The sequence below is a fragment of the Ornithorhynchus anatinus genome, chromosome 15, assembly GCF_004115215.2.
Source record: "Ornithorhynchus anatinus isolate Pmale09 chromosome 15, mOrnAna1.pri.v4, whole genome shotgun sequence".
Lineage (NCBI taxonomy): Eukaryota > Metazoa > Chordata > Mammalia > Monotremata > Ornithorhynchidae > Ornithorhynchus > Ornithorhynchus anatinus.
In genome coordinates this window covers 16,542,705-16,562,630 of record NC_041742.1, presented here as the reverse complement: position 1 = coordinate 16,562,630, position 19,926 = coordinate 16,542,705, and the positions used below count along the sequence as shown (strand labels likewise).

The 19,926-nt window shown below is 47.4% G+C and overlaps 1 protein-coding gene across 1 annotated transcript; it reads right to left on the bottom strand.

Annotated features, from left to right (window-relative positions):
• Nucleotides 1-1,346: 1,346 nt before the first annotated feature.
• EIF1AX (eukaryotic translation initiation factor 1A X-linked) lies at nucleotides 1,347-18,041 on the bottom strand. Its single transcript, XM_029079733.1, has 7 exons — nucleotides 17,940-18,041; nucleotides 9,216-9,299; nucleotides 8,244-8,347; nucleotides 7,490-7,540; nucleotides 6,043-6,124; nucleotides 4,903-4,994; nucleotides 1,347-3,755 (listed from the first exon to the last, which is right to left on the bottom strand). The coding sequence occupies exons 1-7, from the start codon at nucleotides 17,953-17,955 to the stop codon at nucleotides 3,750-3,752; spliced, it is 435 nt and encodes a 144-aa protein (XP_028935566.1). The 5' UTR covers nucleotides 17,956-18,041; the 3' UTR covers nucleotides 1,347-3,749.
• Between the last annotated feature and the right edge of the window lie 1,885 nt (nucleotides 18,042-19,926).

Here is a 19,926-nt window from a genome sequence, read left to right as displayed (position 1 = left end):
AAGAGGAAGAGGGAGAAAGACAAAGGAGGGTGGGTGGCTTTCCATGAACAGGTTCATTGGGAATGGTTGGGAATAGGGCCTAGTTCATTCCTTGTATTCTGGAGGGCAGAGTTTGGTTTTCTTACACTGCCCACAATGAGTTAAAATGGGCAAAGCCACCCAGTACATCAAGGAAAATCTAAGGCTTCCCCACAGACACATGTGACATGACCTGACTTCTTACAGTCCTGGCCCATGACAAGTCCCCACTGGTCCTTTGGGGATTCACATGTTATTCACATGAATCCAGCTTCAACTCTGGGGAATGCACACAACACTGTTTCTAAGGAGGGTATCAGAAAGGCACTGCCCAGGCTGACTGTAACCTACCATGTACCAACTACATCCAATAGCACACCCAGTTTAGTAATGAATTTCTCTCTCTCCTCTCAGACACAGAAAGTGCGCAATTAAAAACATTATTGGTTGCCTAATTTTGCATCAAGGTGTTCAGTTTTGAGGGAGGCAGATCAGCTGGGACTTCAAAGAATAGCAAACTAAAAAGGCATATTGGGATTGTTGTCAGGTCAATACTGCACAATTTATACTTCCGAGGGATCACTGGGGTACATATAATTTTATATTTGTCTAGCCTAGGTAGGACTAAATACAACCGCCGATACAACCACTGTTTACGCAGCAACCCACAGTGCTATTCTCGTAGGCGAGCGGCTGACATTTCCTCGCCATCAAACAATGGGTATTTATCGGGCCACTTCTGTGTGCGGAGAGCTGGTGCTGGACATTTGGAAGAGGACAATGGGATTAGTAGACGTGACCCTGGGTCTCAAGTAGACAGCACCAACGTTCATTCCGGATAGGTGGAAGTAGGGAGTAGACAAGAACACGAGTGCTACGAGGGATCGGAGTTTATAAAATGGGGAGTGTACAAAAAAAAGAAAAAAGCACCTAAGCGATGGGATATCAGAAAAGCCTTTGAAGATGGGGAGAGCTAGAGCCTGACAAGACAAGGAAGCCTTGACAGGAGATACGAGGCCCGATGATGAGGTTAGCCTGAAAGGATCTAAGGTTGATCACTGGTCATAAGGGGATAAGCAGGTGGTTAAAAAAAGAAGGGAGCCAATAAGGCCTTAAACTTAACTGGCGGGAGTTTTTGCTTTATGGGAAGAAAGGGCCATCAAGGGAGGTTTTTGAGGAGGACACTCTGGCCGAATGACTTTTGAGAAAAACGGATCCAAAGTATATGGACTGGAACAGGGAGAGTTTGGAGGCCGGGAGATCGGCGAAGAGGCTGGTGCCCTAAAGCCTAACATGCCGAGTGTACAGGCTCCGTAAGAGTGGGTCTCTTCAGCAAAAACGATTTAATAGCCTTGAACATAATTGAAGAATTGAATCAGCAGCCTTTACATGGGAGTCTCTAAACTTTTGCAAACCAACCACTTCACTGCAGCTGGGAAGGCATTCAGGAGTACGGCAAAAAAACTGCCCGGAAAATATACTCCTACCAAATGCCTGCGGACTCTGGATGACGTGGTCTCATCAGCCACGTATTTACTGCTAGACATGAGCTTCGCTTTCACACGGTACAGGGTTCCCTCCAGACAAAAGGGGGTTTCAGTCACGAAAGGGTCCAGTGTATTGTGCGTGAACACATTCCATTTCTTTCTGGAGCGGTAACCAGAAACACAAAGCCACGTGTACACTCGATTTGGCCCACAACACATGTATTACAAATGAGTCTCTCAATGGTTTAGTACACAGGGCGCTTTTGGCCCCCCAAATCCCAGATACAACTCACAGGACATCTCATTGTGTATGCGTAGGATCGGTGCCCACCGTCGGTGAAGCCCCTGTGTACACATGGGGTGTTTTCATGTATAAATATCGTATCTGCAGTACACCTAGGTACATCTGAGAACAAATCGTCTAGTCATCTGAAAAAGGTTCTCTCAATGTACGTCATCCTAATCATTTTAGGAAAGTCACCGTATAAGAAGAAAATGCCTTTTTAAAAATCTGGTTTCCTTATAAACCATTTTTCCCATTCAAAAAACCCCACTCACTAACACAAAGTACCCCCCTCTACTTTCCCTACCCCAAAGACACCTGCTTCACACCGACTATGCGAGCAGCACAAACTGTGTTGGCAGTTCTGAAGGATGAACACATGAATTCCTAATTTTTTTTAAAAAAAGGTCCTATGTTCTTCCTTCTTGGTGACAAGCCACAGAAAGTTTGTCTCCCTTTTAGTTCATAGTTTTTGCTCAAACTCATTTTTGTTTGGACTTTTCATACCCAGAAGAGGAAACAAATATCAAAACCTTGCAGGCTGATCCTTTCCTCCCTACCCCCTTTTAATATTTCTCAAAACACCATAAGGCGTATGTGCCGATTTCATAAATTATAATATAGCGGGGCTCTTTCTTCAGTTGCAAAAGATGAAAACCTGATTATGTTCTGTAATCCAAACCCTTGACACGAATGCCAATTATTAGCTGATGTTGAAGAAATGTCAAGCTTTTTTTTTTTTTTTTAAAAGGTTAACGGGAAACCAAATTCTCCCCATTTCCAGAAGGTAGCGGGTCGAGTACAGAACTTTCAGACCACAAAGCAAGGCTAGCACCTGCCTGATCTCCAAGGGTCGAGGTTAGTTTTTATTATACTTTTTTCTGCCTGAAAACGGGAGGACATCTTTCCATGAGTTTTTCCGCAGTTAGTTCTGGGCCAAGCTCGGTTTGCACACCAGGAAATGAGAGTTCACAATGCACAATTGGGAATTCGAGGGTAACAGAGGACCAACTTTAAATCATTGCATCGGGTGTACAGAACTTTGAAGGTTAAAATGAGATGGGAGGTTAAAGTTTTTCATCCTCTTTACTATAAAAAATAGCCTACACATTTGCTGATCATCAAAATTCAAGGTAATTCACCATTTAGTTCTGTCGGGGGAAAAGATGTGTATCTATTTAGTACGAAAAAACTCAAGACCTGTCGATCCACCTAAAATTAATTTAGTGCCGCCAGACGTTCAACTCCCCAAACGACTTTGCTTAAAAATTTCCATTTTTCAATTTCACTTCTACTCGAGAGAGCCAGGCCGGTCCTAAAACGGCATTTCAGAGGTGCTTACTCCCCTAGGGGGGCAACAGACAAGGTGGCTGAAGGAAAGGAGTTCGGTGACATCAACGTGGGTATAAAAATAGCCACATGCTTAAAAAAAAAAAAAAACCCAACACCACCAAACGCGGATCCATGCATTATGACTTCCAATACAGATTTCAGTCTCCCTTCGAGTTTTAATCAAAATGTCAGGTGCACATCTAGGCAGAGAAGTAGTCACTCTGGACACTAAGAAGGTACCGATTTCAAGTCGGACTCAATCAAAATTCCATGATTAAAGGGCACACCATCACGCACATATCAAATTCTGGAAGGGAAGGAGGTGAAGGTAGGAAAGGCAGAAGAACGCAGCAGGTGATGTGACCGTTTCTCCAAATGTTTGGAAAGTCCTGTTTAGCAAATAAGGACAAAATGAGTTGAGTACGTCACTCGGGATAATTCGGCACTATCAGCTTTTAAAGAAATATAAATACTTTAAAACATCGAAAATAAGTCAGTCTGCTTTAACAAAACAGCTGTCATGCGAATGACGTTTCAGTCTTCGGGATGGGGCTGCCAAAACTTTCAAATCAAAATACCAATGACGGACGATCCTCGGAAAACTCGGAATGGAAAACCTTCAGCCCAATTTAGATCTGCAAGTGAAAAGGAGAACGTCAACTGGGAGTATAACCTACCGCTGCTTGCATTAAAAGACGCCGCAAAATACTTTGGCTGGCATATTTTACAGTCGATCCAGGGCTTACTAAACGCTACCTTCTTTCATTATGAGATGTGACTGTGTTATTTTCAGAGGCCATCCGGACGGCTGACCCGACTGGGCGGGAAACAGGACAAAGTGCTCTGCATTTTCATTACATCGCTCACGCCAGAGCAAAAAGCCTGACGGTGCTTAGAATGGACTGTTCTTATGCATCGACGGTATTTGCCGAGCTCCTACTAGGTGCAGTGCACTGTTCTAAGTGCTTCGGGAAAGATTTGATTCCAGTGGCCCAGGGGAAAGAGCCTGGGCCCGGGGAGCTGTGAGACCCAAAGCTGCACCCTGCGTCACCGCTTGCCTACTGCATTGACCGTGGGCAAGTCACTTCGTTTCCCCGGGTCTCAGTTTCCTCATCTGCAAAATGGGGATCGGACACCTCTCTCCCTCCTCCCTAGACTCGTGTAGGACAGGGGCAGCTCGACACAGTTCTAAGCAATACAGTATGTGCTGAAGGGCCTCACTGTTGCACTAAAAATTGTCCACTTTCCATTAGATCAGATCACATTAAAAACACATCAACATTTTTCTTGAAATAATTCTTCTGCACTCAGTTCAGGGGGTTGTCTTCTTGCAAAATGAATGAGTTTTCTTTAGCACCGGTTTTTGCAAGAAGGCAACCCACACCACAAGGCGTCACTGAACGGGCTTCTGCTTCTTCCATACACATAGTAAGCACCCCTTTAATGGCAGAACTGGGTCCTGAAGGTCCCACATCATCCAACCGCCTCAGACCAAGCAGTTCTGCCTCTCGTGCAGAGCATAGGCTCGCAGGGAAGAGGTCTACCGACTCCGCTGTACTGTGTTCTCCTGAGCGCTTATGCTCAGCACACAAGGAAGCGCTCAATAAATACCACTGATCAGGACAGAGCATCCTAAGGCAGAGGGACCGGGACACTCAGCCCGAGACAGCCGAAGGGTCAGGAGGAGTCACGCATTCAATCGTATTTACTGAGCTCTTACTATGTGCAGAGCACTGCCGTGTCCCTTATCGACAGTGACATAAGAGAGCACCGGTCACTTACGTCATCAATGTCCTCATCGTCATCGCCGATGTCATCGAACTGGATTTCATCATCATCTCCGGGACCAAATGTGTCCGTTTCATTGATTTTAGCTAAGGAGGAAAATATCGAAAAAAACTCAGCATTGCCTACGATAGTTTTCATCCAATTTTATAAACCGACTATTGTGTGACATCGAGAAGCATCTGACATATTAACACCTGTCCATGCCAAAGGGAAAGGAGTCGAGACCCAGTATTACTAAAGCAAGACTGACTTTCAATTCATTCTTCTTGTTACGAAGAAATTCTCCATCCCATCTCTAATGAAAAACTCGACTCAGTAGGCTGCTCTTCTGGTGGACAATGGGTGTACTTTCCAAAGCCCACTTAAACGGAACACTCCAGCTAGCCAATCCTGAAGTCAAAAGGGAATATATTTAAAAAGCCCAACGAACCTCAAATAAAAAAATAAAATTAAAAAAAAAACTACAAATCTCTGGATGAATTGTACTCATTCCAGCCCCCGTGTCTCTCTCCAAACATTTCTGAGATCTACGATCAGAGGGTGGAAAGACACGCATTAAATATGCAGATTTAAAAGCTAGTGAGCCTGTCAGGAAACGGCGGAGGGGGAATAAGGACTCAAGTTGGCAGGCTCACGGGACTCACGGAGCTCACTGAGTTTGTCGAGAGTTCTCGCCCGGCGGAAAGGTTCCTCCCCCTACAGTGCCCTGGGCCACAGAGGAGGGGCCGACGCTCATCCTGGGAGTCAGGCTCCGCCCAGGACAACCGTCACATAACACTGGGAAAAATGTTCTATTAAATTTCCCTTTAGAGACAGTTGTGAGAGCAGCAGTAATAACAGAGCCAGACAGCACGGGGTAGGGGAGAGCGCCCAGGCCTTGGAGTCGGAAAGTCATGGGTTCTAATGCCAGCTCCGTCAGGTGTCAGCTGTGTGACTTTGGGCATATCACGTCACTTCTCTGCATCTGTTACCTCATCTGGAAAATGGGGATTGAAAGTGTGAGCCCCACAGGGACTGGGTCCAACCCTATTTGCCTGTATCTACCCCAGCACTTAGTACAGGGCCTAGCACACAGTGAGCGCTCAACAAATAGCATCATTATTAGTAGTAGTAATAGTGGTATGAGTTTCTTACCATGTTCTGGAAGTTCCCCATATGCCTTTAAACTTCTGGCTTCATCTGCATTGTACTTTAGAATGACATCGGCTTTGTTATCCTAAAAGAAAAAAAACCCAAAGATGATCCTATCTTAAGAGAAGATGCATGTCTTCTTTTTATAGCTGGCAATGTCAAATGCAATTCATTTGTTTTTTTCCCCCTTTCCACTCCAAAGGTTCAATAAAGAGGAATTCAATTACTTGACGTGTGCGTCGGAAGTCACAAAATGTGACATCTTCTCCATCTGTTACACTACCGAGATGAAGAATGAGGCAGCTTTATCATTCTCGGGATACGGGGAATTTATAAGGGGAATGCATAAAAAGGAAACACTCCTTCCCTTTTAGTCACTGACAATCAAGGAGATTTCCATCTTGCTGTTTCTCTCCGCCTCCGTGTTCATTTTTGTTTGAAACGAGCCTTTCACCATCGCATCTGAACCCCTATTCCTCCCACTCCTCCTCGTTTACTTTCCCAGCTCTGCACACCAGATCAGAAATTAAGCAGAGGAGTGGGAAAAGATGAGAAACGAAGCTGTTTTCCCCCCTCCTCCGTACGAGAAGGGAACAACCGGTTGAGCTTAAGGGTCTGTCAAGTAGCAAGTGCAGCAGGAGAGTGCACAATCCAATGAGACAGCCACGAATGATGCTTGAATCCATTCACTGTCCCCATTCCAAACCTAATGCCCAAAGCAGCTTCCTACCATGCTTTTCCAGCTGCCTGCCTCCCCCGGGTCTACTATTAAGAGGAAAAGGTTGCCGATGTGGAGGAGCATATGATTTTAATGCCATTTTTATAACCCTGATGGTTTGAGGAAGTACACGCAAGTTAATGACCCAATGTAATTCTGCCAAGAAGCCTTCTCGCTGCAAGTGCCTGAAATTGGTCCATTTTCACTTCTAGTAGAGCCACACTTCAACGTGGAACTCGACTGGTCTGTCTCAGAGATTCCTGGGAGAGTTCAAGTGAAACTGCACGGATTAGTGGAAAAAGTATGGGTCTGGGAGGCAGGAGACCTGGGTTCTAATGCCAGCTCTGCCACTGCTTGCCACGGGCCGCGGGGCAAGTCACTTCATTGCTCTTCATTGGTTTCCTCAGATGTAAAAATGGGGATAAGACACCTGTTCTCCAACCCCTTTAGTTTGGGAGCCCCATGTAGGACAGGGACTGTTGACCCATCTGCTTAGATTTAATCCCAATCCTTAGTAGAGAGCTGGGCTCAGTCAAAATTGGATATATTCCACAATTATCATCATTAGCCCTTCATTATAAAGCAGTAGCTCAGGGAACACAAGTTCCCACTGACAGGGTCCTAGGGAAGACCCTTCTCTTTCACGGAAAAGATCATTCGCATTGACAGAGCTGAAGTCTGGCTAGAAATAGAATGCTCCCGGAGATAGGTGGTAGAAATCACACTACTCACCTGATAATCTCGTAAACCAACCAATATGATGTCTGATGTATTTATCCAAACCTGGAAAAAGCAAAGAGCATATTAATGGATGATGGTATTTAAAAAAAAAAAAGTTCAAAGAATTCAGTCTGTAGACTCAAGACCTAAGAAGCAGCTTTTCTCACCAAACCAAAATACGATTCAGACAGTTTAAAAAACTCTCCTATAGAAGTACGTCCATGTGCTCTCTCCCACGTGCTCTCTTAATTCATCCCCCCTCACAACCCACAGTATTTATGTACCTATCTGTAATCTGTAGCCTCCCCCTCTAGACGATAAGCTCATTGCGGATGGGGAATGTGTCTCTTAAATTGTTCTTTCTCAAGTGCTTAGTACACCGCTCTGCACACACTACGTGTTCAATAAACACGACTGACTGACTCTCTCTCGCTCACCCCATCCGCTCTCTTTGGACAACGAGTGACTGTTACTTGCACCTGGCTACTAAGAGAACATGTCCCCTGATGACCATCTGATATCCTAAGCCTGGGTCCCGATGTGTCTTTATCAAGATGAGAGGGGTAATGGATTTTGTTGCCTAGGATCACACAAAATGGGCATAGAGGGACACTCCACTCAATCAGTGGTACTGATTGAGCGCTTACTGGATGCGGAGCACTGTACTAAACGCTTGGGAAAGTTCAACGCAACAGGGTGTCACCAGCACGATACGCAAGATTGAGAGGTCGAGACAACAGATGGGCATTCCACGGTCAACACCTACCTTTTTTCTAAGCTTCCCCCTAATGTGACATAATCTCTTTATGCCATCAAAGCACATGGCTTCCAATCGACCATTCCCCAACATCTTAATCACCTGGGCGTATTCTGAAAGAGAAAAGGGGAAAAAGTGACTCTACTGCTCACGACCACACTCCTTGAAAAGAAAACCTGAATAAATCTCTACAAATCTCTTCGATAGTGACCCCACAGCAATCGATTCTTGGGGGACACAGGACTGTTCTTTGAATCGCTAGACAGTAAGAACCTTGTGGGATGTCTACCAACGCCGTTGTACTGTACTCTCCCCCAAGCGCCTGGTACAGTGCTACAGACATGCTAAGCGCTCAGTAAATACCACTGATTGATTTGAATGGAGGAAATGTATTCGATTACTAAGTCTAACGGTAGGTTTCCAAGGATAAAGAAAACTTCACCATGTTGGGTGGAGAGGATTTGTTCTACGCAGAATTTTAGACAGTTCTATTGTTTCTTTTGTAGGGATAATCCAGTTCTGAATAAGGATTAAGTATAACTAATAGATGATACACACGTTAATTCAATAACGGGAAAAGCATTTATTAATAGCTTACCATGTCAATCGAATGTAATTTATTGAGCTCTTAGCATTTGGAGAACACTGTATTAATCGCTTGGGAGAGTACACTTCAACAGGGTTAGCAGACGTGTTCCCTACCAAGAGTTTGTCATGATGTGACTTGCTCATGACAAGCTGAATAGCTGCATTTTACCTGGGCAAATGGATCAAGAAAATTCCCTCCAATCCTTTCCAAAACAAAGCTAGGAGATAAGACCTGGCGGATTACCAGGGAGTTCATTCTTTCCATTAGTTTCCTAACACTGCAGTGACCAATCCCTTCCTAGAGAGAAGTCAAACACTGAAATCCAGACTTCCTCTCGTGAACCACCTCCCCAAGCTCCAAATGCTCTTAAAAAACTAATTGCAAACTCTTACCCTGTCCGTCCTCCTTGAACACCAGCTCTCTCTTTTCCGATTCATTTTCATTCTTACCACGTCGCCTGTTTTTACCTCCCTTACCTAGATTAAAGAAGAAAAACAATTTGGCAAAAGTCTGGACGCAACAGACATGCTAAAAGCCATAACAACATACGATTTATGTAGCATAAAATGAAAAAAAACCCACAAAACAAAACAATATATACCATGGTAAATGACATTTTGAAGGAAACCCTAGCTAGACTGTGAGCTCAATGTAAGTCAGGGACTCCGTCAGACCTGATGATCCTCTATCTGTCCCAGCCCTTCGCCTTCATCCCCATTTTCCAGATGAGGGAAACTGAGGCCCAGAGAAGTGAAGTGACTTGCCCAAGGTCACACGGCAGGCAAGTGGCAGAACCGGGATTAAAAGCCAGGTCCTCCTGACCCCCAGGCCCGGGCTCTAGGCCACGTTGCTGCATCCACTAGCGGCAGCAGACAGTAGTTTCTGGCTGTCCGAGGATGGCGTGAGGAGCGGACGCTCTGCCGGGAGGTGTAGCGGAAAACAGTCTACGCTCAACATTCGGTGACCTACACGGATGTAGAAGAGGAAGGTTTGATCTAATAGGTAGACTGGGACCCAGACAGAAAGAAAGCCACAGAAGACGCCCTCAAACGGATCCGAGACGCGGGAGGCAACTTCAGTCGATGGTGCTTGCAGTGAGCTGATATGGGCGATGAGAAGGCAGACCCCTCAGCGTGGGAACTGGGAAAATGTGCTGAAAATGCACAAAGTAGACAATCCACTTCCAGTTAATGATACCATTTACCCTGTTGCCAACGCATTAAATCAGTGGTATTTGCTGAGCACATATTTCATGTTGTACTGTACTGTTCATGAGCACTGTACTAAGCACTTGGGAGAGAGCAATATAACAAAGTTGGCAGGCACGCTCCCTGCCCATAATGAGAGAACAGCTCTGGAAAAACAGAAAGGACTCAACACTTCACCAACTGGTCACAGAAAGCCCCATTATACCAAAGGAGTGTGATCTAAACTAGCTTTCCATTACATTAGCAACTACCTAATACCCAAATATTCTGATCCATCAGGTTTAATTCACTGAATGCCTAAGAAATTTCTGCTCATATACGCCAACCATCCAAAAAACACTTTTCCCCTGTGAATTCTGGACAGGCAACAACATTAGCGGTATTTCTTGGCTGAATCGTAATCGCCCTTAGCCATTTCATATTAAACCGCTATAACATTCTGAACAATAATGATAACTGTGGTATTTGTAAGGCATTTACTATGTGCCAAGCACTGTACTAAGCGCTGGGGTAGTCAGGTCGCACGTAGGGCTCACAGTCTAAGGAGGAGGAGGAAGAAGTGAAATAATTCATGAAAGCCTTCCAAGGAGCGGCCCTAAAATCATCAGATAGTTTTCTATCAGTTACAACGCAGCTAGATGACGTCAGCGCAATACAGGTCCTGAAATTAAGGATTTAATCTCAGGGATAAGGGGGGTGGTTAAAGTCAATCGAGTCCACTGAACACACCCACACAGGACTGAACTGGAACACCAGCCCAAGTCGTCTCCTTTCGAAAAATCTTCAAGACACTCCACAATGAAAAGCCTTCTTGTTATGACTTTCTCTAATCCAGAGCAAATCCAGAGAAGAGAAAACCTTTAAGTCCCAACTTTATCGGTTCAACTCTGTTACCTTATTTTCAGAGATGCATGAGAATCTCTATTGGGGCGGGGGAAGTTTGGCGCAGGCAGGGCCCAGTTTCCCTTATTGATCCAAGTAACGAGACAGGAAGGCAGTAGGCTCAAAGATGGACAAGAGGCCAGTGAAAACGACCTCAAGGATAAAAATCAATTCCCCGATAATTCTAACGATTGTATAGCAAGTCAATGTAGGGTCAAAACCCAATGAGCCAAACATTTCTTATCACCCTAACAAATGTGACATCTAATTAGTAGCACACTGGGGGTCATTTTAAAATTGTAGTGATATTTCTGTCCTGCACCGATAGGGAGACACCCGACTTTGTGGAAAGGCGACAATTTAAAAATCACAAAGTCGCTCTAAGCCAGATTTGTTCATTCCAACTCTGCCTCACCCTAGAGCCCCCCGGCCCACACTTACTCAATAGTACTGACTGAGCGCTTACTGTCCGCAAAGCACTGTATTAAGTGTTTATTGCACCAGTAAGTGTGTGGCCTGATGAGGTGAAAGCCGGATGGGCACAGGACCCACCGAGAATTCCGGACATCTCTGGAGCTCAGGAGGCCGGCTCAGCTCGTGCTTGTAGGTGAGATGGGCATGTGGATATATAGTCATTGGCAACCCAAAATCTAGTGGGGGGGGGGGGGGAAAGGAAATTTGGCAGCTAATCAAGAACCCTTAGTAGACCTCTGTGTTCAGTGCATTGTAAAATGACCTAGCGAGGGCACGGCAGAGATAAATGCCAGGCCAATCCATCTATTTTACGGAGCGCTTCCTGCCTATTAAATGTTTAGGAAAGCTGTAGACATGAGCCCTGCCCACAAGGCGTTGACATTCCAGAGGGGGAGAATGACCACACAAAACATTTCAGGAAGGGGAAGCAACAGGGTAAAGAGGGAGAAACACAGTTTATACGCCCAGTGCCTATAAGGAATATGTAAAGAACCAATAGGCACGGGTGGTTGAGTGACTACTAGATGAGGCTGGAGGTGGGAGGGTGTGGGAGATGCTGGGATGAAGTGAGTTAATGGCTGGTCTCAAGTCAACGGCCAACCCTCGGACGATTTAAGGAGTGTACACACTGATCCGGGACACGGTTTTCGGACAAGTGACGCAGTGAGCAGAGCGAAACGTGGACCGGATTTGAGAAATCGGAAGCCGAGACGGTCGCCTGGCCGGAATATGGTCGGCACCGGGGTCAGGAGGACGGATCTGAGAAACGGGTTGAGGAACAGAACTATTTTTCTTGTAGGTACCCTGTTGATGGGCGGGGCCTAGTGGACAAAAGACAAGGAGAGACACCCTCCCCGAGGGGACTGCAGCATTCGGCGGGATTTATCGAGCGCTTCCGGTGTACCTATCAGACCGCTCGGCAGCCACTGCTCTTAGGCGCCAATCTCCCAGGACCTGGAAATTCCCCCAATTTCAGAGCGTCCCCGAGAAAGGATCCTCCTCCATTTGGAAACGGGAGCCCAAATTCCCTCCGGAGGAGGGAACGAACACGGCTCTCGCTGCCCTTGTCATTTACCTCTGCGTCTTTCACGAGATGTCTGTCGCCAATGCCTTGCCTCTCACCCACCTACTTTTTCCCAGTGCTTATTCCAGTGCTTTCCGCTACGGCCCAGGGGAGCTGATTCGTCCAGGAGATCAAATGCAGCTTGAGGCCTGAGAGTCTGCGTCACCCGAGGTACGACACTCACTATACTAGACAAACTAGCTCCTGAGACTTAATCACTTGTACATCCTACCACGCAGCTGTCCTGATGACCAAGGGGCATCCCCTTCCCCTCCCTCAAAATGAAAATTATGACAGGTTAACTGCCACAGCCTCTCAAATGTCTGTTTGAAAGCCCCTCTAGACCAGCCAGCTCCTGGCGGGCAGGGAACCTGTATGACGAGCTCTGCTTTGTTGTACTCTCCCTAGCGCTTAGCACAGTGCTCGGCACACGGTGAGCCCTCAATAGATCCAACTGATGGAAAACCCAGGTCCAACGTTTTGGAACCCAGGAAAAAAGGCCTTTTTCTTTCGGGCCATAAGCTGACAAATGACTAGCTGTTGAGATTTATTTCTCTGTCACTGTCAACTCCAGAGTTTATAATCAACAGACCTGGAGGATTAGGCCTTTACAAATTCATTTTAATTCTCTGCTTCGGGCTTTCCGGTGGGAAACACGAGAGGATTTTCTTCTTTATAGAGGTCTTTCCCTTCTCAGAAACTGAAGGGTCTAAGAGAGCTTGCTTGGATGACTCCCAATAACTTTTCAAATATCAATCAATTCCTCGAAGATATTTATCGAGCCCTGATTATGTGCACGGCAAATAGTCAAATTACTTTAAAACACTGGATAATTCCTTCTTTCCCCACCCTTGTGTTGACCTGAAAGCTATGTTTTCTGATGCACGACACGCATTTTCCTATGAAAAGGAACCGCAGACGTGGAGCTGTCAAAAGAACGTAGCCCTCTGAAGCAGCGGGGCTTGGGAGTCAGAGGACATGGGTTCTAATCCCGACTCCGCCACATCGGCTAGGTGACTTTGGGCCAGTCACTTCACTTCTCTGTGCCTCAGTGACCTCACCTGTAAAATGGAGATGAAGACTGCAAACCCCATGTGGGACAATCTGATCACCTTCTATCAACCCCAGCACTTAGAAGAGTGCTTTGCTCATAGTAAGCGCTTAAAAATACCATAATTATTATTATTAAGAAAAAGCGTGACTTTTTCCAAAACTACATATCTTTTTGATGGTGAGAAACTGCGCTGCACGTCCTCGAGCTTCTCTCTAAAACATTAAGTAGCCTTTCCTCACAAGTAGTTGGAGACCTCCAACTGTGGCCGCAGTATTTTGGCACTTGGGCAGTTACACGCACACCATAATTCCTCACAAAGTAACCAAATTAACCAAATTAGTATTGCTTCTAAAATGGAAGTTCTGGAGAGCCATCCCTAAACGGCTGTACTCTCTCAAGCGCTTAGTACAGGGCTTTTCACACAGCAGGTGCTTGATGAAGACAATTGTGATTCCGGGGCCTCGCGCCCGTCTCTTAAACACCTCCCCACCCCAACATCCGAGAATATCTCTTTTCTCTCTCCCCCTTTGGACTGTGCCCCCCACGTGGGACGGTCCCTGCGCCCCACCTGATACTCTTATACCTACTCCAGCGCTTAGGACAGCGCCTGCCACGTAGTAAGCGCCTAACGCTCCCATGCAAAATACAGCACATTCAATAAAAATCCAAGAGGCTGATTCCCGCATCTGTTTCAGGAGGAAAATGAGTGGCCTCTTAGAGCTTCCTGGACCCGTGAGTCATTCGTTTGAGATTCCCAACTTGGAGGGCGGCTATTAAATACTCCCATGGATGGAGCTTTTTGGGGGGAAGGGAGGTCACCATTTCCAGACGTAGCCCCTCGGGGGTGCACGGACCACCCCTTTCTGTGGGCCCTACAAAAAAATCGGCGGCACCATCATCACCAATCAACCCACCCTTCTTATCTCCTGAGCGCTTGATGTGTGCACAGCACTGTATTAAGCGCTTGAGAGAGCATGACGCTACAGAGTTAGAGAAGCGGCGTGGCTTAGTGGAAAGAGCACGGGCTTGGGAGCCAGAGGTCACAGGCTCAGTGGAAAGAGCACGAGCTTTGGAGTCAGAGGTCATGAGTTCAAATCCCAGCTCTGCCACTTGTCAGCTGTGTGACTGTGGGCAAGTCACTTAACTTCTCTGTGCCTCAGTTACTTCATCTGTAAAATGGGGATTAAGACTGTGAGCCCCACGTGGGACATCCTGATTCCCCTGTGTCTACCCCAGCGCTTAGAACAGTGCTCGGCACATAGTAAGCGCTTAACAAATACCAACATTATTAATCCCGGCACCACCACTTGTCGGCTGCGTGACTTTGGGCAAGTCAGTGCACTTCTCTGGGCCTCAGTCACCTCATCTGTAAAATGAGGATTAAGACTGTGAGCTCCATGTGGGACAACCCGATTCCCTTAAATCTACTCCAGCGATTAGAACAGCGTTGTGTATGTCGTAAGGGCTTTACAAATGCCATCATCATCATCATTACTCTGCGGGGGTTGAAGGCGGGTGTTTGTGTGTGTGTGTGTGTGTGTGTGTGTTGAGGAGGGGGTGCAGAGGGTGTCAGTTAGGGGACATCAAGGCTAACTGGCTTGGATCCAAGCAGCATGGCCTAGGGGCGAGAGCCCAGGCTTGGGAGTCAGGAAAGTCATGGGTTCCAATCCCACCTCTGCCACTTATCAGCGGTGTGACTTTGGGCAGGTCACTTAACTTCTCTGGGCCTCGGTCCCCTCATCTGTAAAATGGGGATTGAGACTGTGAGCCCTATGTGGGACAACCTGATTGCCTTGCATCTCCCCCAGCGCTTAGACCACTGCTTGGCACAAAGTAAGTGCTTAACAAATACCATCATCATCATTATTATTATTATTAAAATGGGGATGAAGCCTGTGAGCCCCACGTGGGACAACATGACAACCTTGCATTCCCCCCACCCAGCGCTTAGAAGAGTGCTTGGCACATAGTAAGCACTTAAATACCATTATTACTAAATAGGATGAAGACTGAACTCCAAGTGAGACAACCTTGTATCCCCTCAGTGCTTAGAACAGTGCCTGGGACATAGTAACTGCTTAACAACTACCATCAACATTATTATAATGACGATTAAAATGGGGATTAAGCCTCTGAGTCCCACGTGGGACAACCTGATGACCTTCTATGGCCACCGCCCCCCCAGCGCTTAGAACAGAGCTTGCCACCAAGTAAGAGCTTAACCAATACCATCATTATTATTATTATGATTAAAATGGGGATGAAGTCTGCGAGCCCCACGTGGGACAAACTCAATGACCTTGTCTCTCCCCACCTCCCCGCACCGGGGCTTAGAACAGTGCTTGCCACATAGTCATCGCTTAACAAATACCATCATCATTATTATAATCATGATTAAAATGGGGATGAAGTCCGTGAGCCCCACGTGGACCTTGTATCCCCCCTCAGTGCTTGGCACACACTAAGCACTTAATACCATTATTATTATGATTAAAATGGGGATGAAGACTGTTAGGCCCACGTGGGACCACCTGATGACCTTGTACCCCCACCACCCCCACCGCCCTAACGCTCAGAATACTGCTTGGCACATAGTAAGCTATTAACAAATACCACCATCATCACTATTATTATAATTATGATTAAAATGGGGAGAAAGTCCATGAGTCCCACGTGGGACAACCTGATGACCTTGTATCCCCCCAGGGCTTGAACCAGTGCTTGGCACGAAGTAAGTGCTTAACAAATACCATCATTATTATTATTTTTGCTAAAATGGGGATGAAGACGGTGACCCCCACGTGGGACAACCTGATGACCTTCTATCCCCCCAGCGCTTAGCACGTAGCCAGTGCTTAACACCTACCATCATTATGATCCCCCCAGCGCTTGGCCCATAGTCAGCGCTCAAGACCTACCACCATCACCATCTACTATCACCCACCCCAGTGCTCAGCCCAGTGCTCGGCACACGGCGCTTAACACCCACCACCCTTATCATCTATTATTGCCTCCAGCCCGGCGCTTAGCACCCAGTCAGCCCTTAACCCCCTTATCATCTATTATTACCATTATTACTATCCACCCCATCGCTTCTCCCAGCGCTTGGCACCCAGAGCTTAACACCTACTACCATTACCATCTATTATTATCATCATCCATCCCCGCGCTTAGCCCAGCGCTTGGCACCCGGTCCCCCTACCCCCCTTATCATCTATTATTATCATCCACCCCAGCGCTTAGCACATAGTGAGCGCTTAACACCTACCCCCCTTATCACCTATTATCATCATTATCACCCACCCCAGCGCTTAGCCCAATGTAGGCACCCAGTCAGCCCTTAACCCCTACCCCCCTTATCATCTATTACTATTATCCACCCCAGCGCTTAGCACAGAGTCAGCGCTGAACACCTACCACCCTTATCATCTATTACTATCATTATCACCCACCCCAACGCTTAGCCTAGGGCTTGGCACAGTTAGCCCTTAACCCCTACCCCCCTTACCATCTATTATTATCATCCGCCCCAGCGCTTAGCACAGAGTCAGCGCTTAACCCCTACCCCCCTTATCATCTATTATTATTATCCACTCCGGCGCTTAGCACAGAGTCAGCGCTTAATCCCTACCCCCCTTATCATCTATTATTATCCACCCCAGCGCTTAGCACATAGTCGGCGCTTAACCCCTACCCCCCCTTATCATAATACTAATAATGTTAGTATTTGTTAAGCGCTTACCATGTGCCGAGCCCTGTTCTAAGCGCTGGGGTAGACACAGGGGAATCAGGCGGTCCCACGTGGGGCTCACAGTCTTCATCCCCATTTTCCAGATGAGGGAACTGAGGCCCAGAGAAGTGAAGTGACTTGCCCACAGTCAGCTGACAAGGGGCCGAGCCGGGATTCGAACCCATGCCCTCTGACTCCGAAGCCCGTGCTCTTTCCACTGAGCCACGCTGCTTCTCTATTATCATCTATCTTATTTATTATCACCCTCATCTCCCACCCCAGCGCTTAGCCCAATGTAGGCACCCAGTCAGCCCTTAACCCCTACCCCCCTTATCATCTATTATCATCATCATCCACCCCAGCGCTTAGCACAGAGTCAGCGCTGAACAGCTACCCCCCTTACCATCCGTTATTATTATTGACCGCATCGCTTCTCCCAGTGCTTGGCACACAGTCAGGCCTTAACCCTGCCCCCCCCCCTTAGCATCTACGATTATACTTATTAGCCCCTCGCGGCGCTCAGCCCAGTGCTCGGCGCCCAGCGAGGGCCCCGCCCCTCCCAACCGTGGTTTTCCTTAATGATGGGGCCCAGTGTGGGACAGGGAGTGGGCGCTGGGGCCGGACGACGGTCCTGGGGGGGGCTGGGGGGGGGGCGGGCGGGGCGGAGCGTGTGTGGGCGGGCGCCGGGGGCACGGTGGGCGCTACCTTTATTCTTCGGCATGGCGGCGGCCCCCGCGGAAGCTCCGGGTCCTCCGGGGCGTGGGGCGGGCGGCGGGCGGGCGGTTGGCCGAGGCGCACGAGGCCCGTGTGGGGCTGCGGCGGGGCCGGGACCTGAAAATGGCGGCGCTTCCCTTCCCCCGCCCCTGCCCGCCCTCGCGCGAGAGCCGGGCGCGCGGCGGGCGCGGCGGCGCGCCGGATGTGACGTCAGGGCGCCGGGGCCGGCGCCAGACGCTCTCCGTCGGGGGGGGGGAAGGGGGAAGGGAGGGGGGAGAGGGGAGGGGGGAGAGGGGAGGGGGGAGGGGAGGGGGGAGGGGAGGGGCGGAGCCGCGGCTTCCAATCCCCGCTCATTCCTTCGTCCCTTCGTCCATTCATTCATTCATTCATTCCTCCCTCCATTCGTCCCTTCGTTCCTTCATTCCTCCACTCATTCATTCGTCCCTTCGTTCATTCATTCGTCCCTTCATTCCTCCATTCATTCGTCCCTTCGTTCGTTCATTCATTCATTAGTCCCTTCGTTCCTTCATTCATTCATCCATCCCTTCGTTCGTTCATTTCTCCATTCATTCATTCGTCCCTTCGTTCGTTCATTCATTCATTAGTCCCTTCGTTCCTTCATTTCTCCATTCATTCATTCGTCCCTTCGATCGTTCATTCCTCCATTCATTCATTCGTCCCTTCGTTCCTTCATTCCTTCATCCATTCATCCGTCCCTTCGTCCCTTCATTCCTCCATTCATTCATTCGTCCCTTCGTTCCTTCATCCATTCATCCGTCCCTTCGTTCGTTCATTCCTCCATTCATTCATTCGTCCCTTCGTTCCTTCATTCATTCATCGGTCCCTTCGTTCGTTCATTCCTCCATTCATTCATTCGTCCCTTCGTTGGTTCATTCCTCCATTCATTCATTCGCCCCTTCATTCCTCCATTCATTCATTCGTCCCTTCGTTCCTTCATTCATTCATCCATTCATCCGTCCCTTCGTTCGTTCATTCCTCCATTCATTCATTCGTCCCTTCTTTCCTTCATTCATTCGTCCCTTCATTCCTCCATTCATTCATTCATTCGTCCATTCATTCATTCATTCATTCATTCGTCCCTTCGTTCATTCATTCATTCACTTCACTTCTCTGGGCCTCAGTTCCCTCATCTGTAAAATGGGGATGAAGACTGTGAGCCCCACGTGGGACAACCTGATCACCTTGTATCCCCCAGTGCTTAGAACTGTGCTCTGCACATAGTAAGCGCTAAATACCAACATTATTGTCCATTCGTTCATTCATTCATTCATTCGTCCATTCGTTCACTCATTCGTCCATCCGTTCATCCATTCGTTCACCCCTTCCTTCCTTCCTTCCTTCCTTCCTTCCTTCCTTCCTTCCTTCCTTCCTTCCTTCCTTCCTTCCTTCCTTCCTTCCTTCCTTCCTTCCTTCCTTCCTTCCTTCCTTCCTTCCTCCATTCATTCATTCATTCCTTCATCCATTCACCCATTCCTTCATTCGTTCATTCATTCATCCATTCGTTCATATTTATAATAATAATAATGATGGCATTTGTGAAGCACTTACTATGTGCCAAGCACTGTTCTAAGCGCTGGAGGGGATACAAGATCATCAAGTTCATTCATTCAGTCATATTTATTGAGCGCATTCATTGTACATTCCAAGCGCTTAGTACAGTGCTCTGCACACAGTAAGCACTCAATAAACATGATTGAATGAAATGTACCTTTTGGGTACTTGAGAGGCAGAGGACATGGGTTCTAATCCCAGCGCTGCCACTTATCTGCTGTGCAACCTTGAGCAAATCATTTAACTTTTCTGTGCCTCAGTTATCTCATCTGTAAAAAGGGGGATTAAGACTGTGAGCCCCATGGGGGACAGGGATTCCTGTGTGATCCTGGGCAAGTCACAACTTCTTATGCCTCTGTTTCCTTGTCTGTCAAATGGGGGTGAAATATCTGTTGTTCTTCCCCCT

Excerpts from the sequence above, each read along its gene's own strand:
- EIF1AX (XM_029079733.1), bottom strand. Across the intron at positions 6,125-7,489 it reads TTGGTTTACGAGATTATCAG|GATAACAAAGCCGATGTCAT; the intron begins GTGAGTAGTGTG and ends TTTTTCTTTTAG. Across the intron at positions 4,995-6,042 it reads TGGGGAACTTCCAGAACATG|CTAAAATCAATGAAACGGAC; the intron begins GTAAGAAACTCA and ends TTTCCTCCTTAG.